The sequence below is a fragment of the Rhinolophus sinicus genome, chromosome 5 (assembly GCF_057876585.1).
Source record: "Rhinolophus sinicus isolate RSI-liver-muscle chromosome 5, RSI-T2T, whole genome shotgun sequence".
NCBI classification, from domain to species: Eukaryota; Metazoa; Chordata; class Mammalia; order Chiroptera; family Rhinolophidae; genus Rhinolophus; species Rhinolophus sinicus.
In genome coordinates this window covers 76339902-76342789 of record NC_142505.1, presented here as the reverse complement: position 1 = coordinate 76342789, position 2888 = coordinate 76339902, and the positions used below count along the sequence as shown (strand labels likewise).

General features: G+C 62.2%; 1 protein-coding gene across 1 annotated transcript; it reads right to left on the bottom strand.

The window, feature by feature from the left end:
- Window positions 1-467: 467 nt before the first annotated feature.
- SOWAHA (sosondowah ankyrin repeat domain family member A) lies at window positions 468-2440 on the bottom strand. Its single transcript, XM_019756142.3, has one exon. The coding sequence runs from the start codon at window positions 2302-2304 to the stop codon at window positions 610-612; it is 1695 nt and encodes a 564-aa protein (XP_019611701.2). The 5' UTR covers window positions 2305-2440; the 3' UTR covers window positions 468-609.
- Between the last annotated feature and the right edge of the window lie 448 nt (window positions 2441-2888).

Here is a 2888-nt window from a genome sequence, read left to right as displayed (position 1 = left end):
GGTTTTGTTGGTTGGGATTAACTTCCTTTAGATCTTGATCATATTATTTTTTAAAAATAGAATTCCAAAATATTTAGCAAAAGATTGAAAATGTCTGAACATTTTCCCTAAAAATTGAAAAATATAATTTCAAAAGGTTATTATGAACGTTGTTTTACCTCATTTCAATTTAAAAACAGGATAAAAGCATCAAATTATAAAACCACCACTGGTATCTTAAAGCTGACAACCACCCAACATCACACAATTAAAGAGATCCTTGCAACTAGTTCTGGCTTGGGAGTGTATAGACGCAGAGGCACTGGGTTAATTCATTCAGGGACCAGACCAGCTGCCGCCCCTTAACCTTTGATCCTAAATTTCAAGTTTTCTCCAAAGTTCAAGCCTGACTTCTGGAGTTCTTCATAGAAGGCTCTCAGTGAGATCTTGATTCCCATCTCTGGAGACAAGTCAAGCTTCAAAGAGAAGCTGAAGGCCTAGGCCCACCTGGTAAAACAGGCCGCAATGGACAAAGTTGGAAATTGGATGGAGCTGAAGGTGTTGGGCCGCTATCTTGGGTAGGCTTAGACTGTGAGGGGCAGGCCCGGTAGCCTCAACCAAGCCATAGCCTCAGGGACTGTCAGTTTGTAAGGGCAGACTGAGCATTAGACCAGCGAAAGGCCCCAAAGTGGATCGATGAGAGATTTCTGAAAAGGCTGGCAGGCCACTTCGAATCTTCGTCTTTTTACGAGGAACAATGGGCGACACACCCAAGAACCTGCTGAAGGAGCCTGACTTCTTGAAGCCTCGTGCCAGGTCATGGGGCAGCAGGTCGTCGGCCGGAACACCCAGGAACGCGCTGGTGGTGGAACTGAGTATGGTGGCGGCAACCTGCACTGGGCTCCGGGCCGCGTGACTGCCAATACCACCACCAATCGCATCCAGTTCCGTAGAGCTTTGCAGGCGGGGGTCGCCCAGTACACGGCGCATTGCATACGAGGCGCCGGGCGACAGGTACTGGTAGGCGCGCCGCCCACTGTGGTCGCGCACGTGTACATGTGCACCCAGGCCTACCAGCAGCACGGCGACATCCTCGCGGCGGTGCAGAGCGGCCAGGTGCAGTGGCGTATAGCCGCCATGTGAGCGCGCGTTCACGTCGACTGGCGCGCCCCCACGCCGCGCGACTTCCACCAGCTGCACCACCATCTCGCGGTCGCCGCTCTTGGCGGCCCAATGCAGGGCCGTGAAACCAGACATGAAGTCGCACTTGGCCGCCAGGCCGCAGTCGCGCAGCAGCAGCCCGTGCAGCTGGTGGGTCCAGCGGCCACAGGCCGCCCGCACTAGCCACTCGTGCTCGGCCGGCTCCAGGGGCACCGGGGACGGCGGCGGCGCGGGGGGCACCTCCTCGTTGTCGGGGGTCAGCAGGCGCGGGCCGGCGCGCGACAGGCGCCTCAGGTGCGGGGAGGGGCCCAGGCTGAGGCCCAAGGCAGACTCCTCTACCGAGATCAGCCGCGGCAGCAGCGGGGAGACCCGCGGGCTCGGCTCCTCTGACAGCTGCCGGCGCAGGCCCTGCTCCTCGGCCCGGATCCGAAACGCCGGGGGGCCAGGGACGCAGCGCACCGGCAGCATGCAGGGCTTCTGCGGAGGCGCGCGCCTAGGGGGTGGTGGCGGCCCTGTCGTCGCCCCAGGCCCGGATTCCGGGTTTGGCGGCCCTGCGCCGGTCAAGGTGGCCTTCGACGGCGCCCCAGGTGGGGCCACGTCTGCAGAGGGGCCCTCGGTGGGCTGGGCTAGCTCAAAGGCTGGAAGCCTGGAATCGGAGGCGCCCCCTGACTTCTGGGCCGCGCCTATCAACGGCTCCCCAGTCGGCTGAGTGGGCTCAGAGGCCGGAGCCCTGGGGGTGTTCTGTGGCTCTGACGGCTGGGCCGGGTCCTCAGGTGCTTCCACTGCCCACTGCACCGAGGCCAAGGACGGAGCCCCCGAAGCAGCGTTTTCCCCGTGTGAGACTGAAGTGATCTTCGATGGTGAGGATGGTGCCTCAGGGGTGCTGGGGACGCAGGAGGGTAGGGGCTCTGCTCCTTCTTGGGGCCGCGGCTTCTTCCTCAGCACCACGAACTTGACGCCGTCGAGCTCCTTCACCACCGCCACGCTGTTGACGAACTGCTTGAAGCGGTCCCTGCGGGCGGCGCGGCCGCGCGGGTCGCCCGCCTCCAGCAGCGGCTGGAAGCGGCTCACCAGCTCCGACTTGCGCACCTTTCCGCCGTGCTCCTGCAGGAAGCCCAGCACCGCCGCCTGGGTCGCCGCAGCGGCGGCCGCAGCGAGCGCCATGGTCCGTCCCTGCCCGGAGGGGAGCCGGCCGCCCCCTCCCACCCGCCCTCGGTTCCCAGCTGCTGGGGCAGGTGGACGTCGCGGCGCCCGCTGGGACCCACCGGGGCGGAGGTTCCGGGAATCACGTCAGCCTCGGCCAGGCTCACCTGGTAGTTTTCACCGAGGTCGGACGGGCGTATCCCTGAAGCTGGACTTCGGTCGCGCCCGCGCCGCAGGGCCGGGGTGTTTCCCGGAGGAAAGCGCTGGGGGCCGCGGCGCGCGCCCACCGCCGCCGCGCTGCCCGGCCCCCTTTTTTCGGGGTAGGATTCTGTCTTTATATTCTGTCCAATGGGCGCTGGGCTCCATCCCCCGCGTTCGGTGCTCGCCTTACAGGTGACAGCTGCCACCAGGGCCGTTGGGGGGCGGAAATTCACCACCACCACCCCCAACCAGGGAATTAAAGGCGCAGTGCTGCGCTTCAGCTCGGCTCCGGTTGCTAGGTGGATGTGTTCCCCGGGTATGCCGTGGCCGACCCGCGATTTTTATTCCTTTAAGAAATATTTCACCGCCACAAAAATACTGGGCGATTACTTAAAAGCAATTTT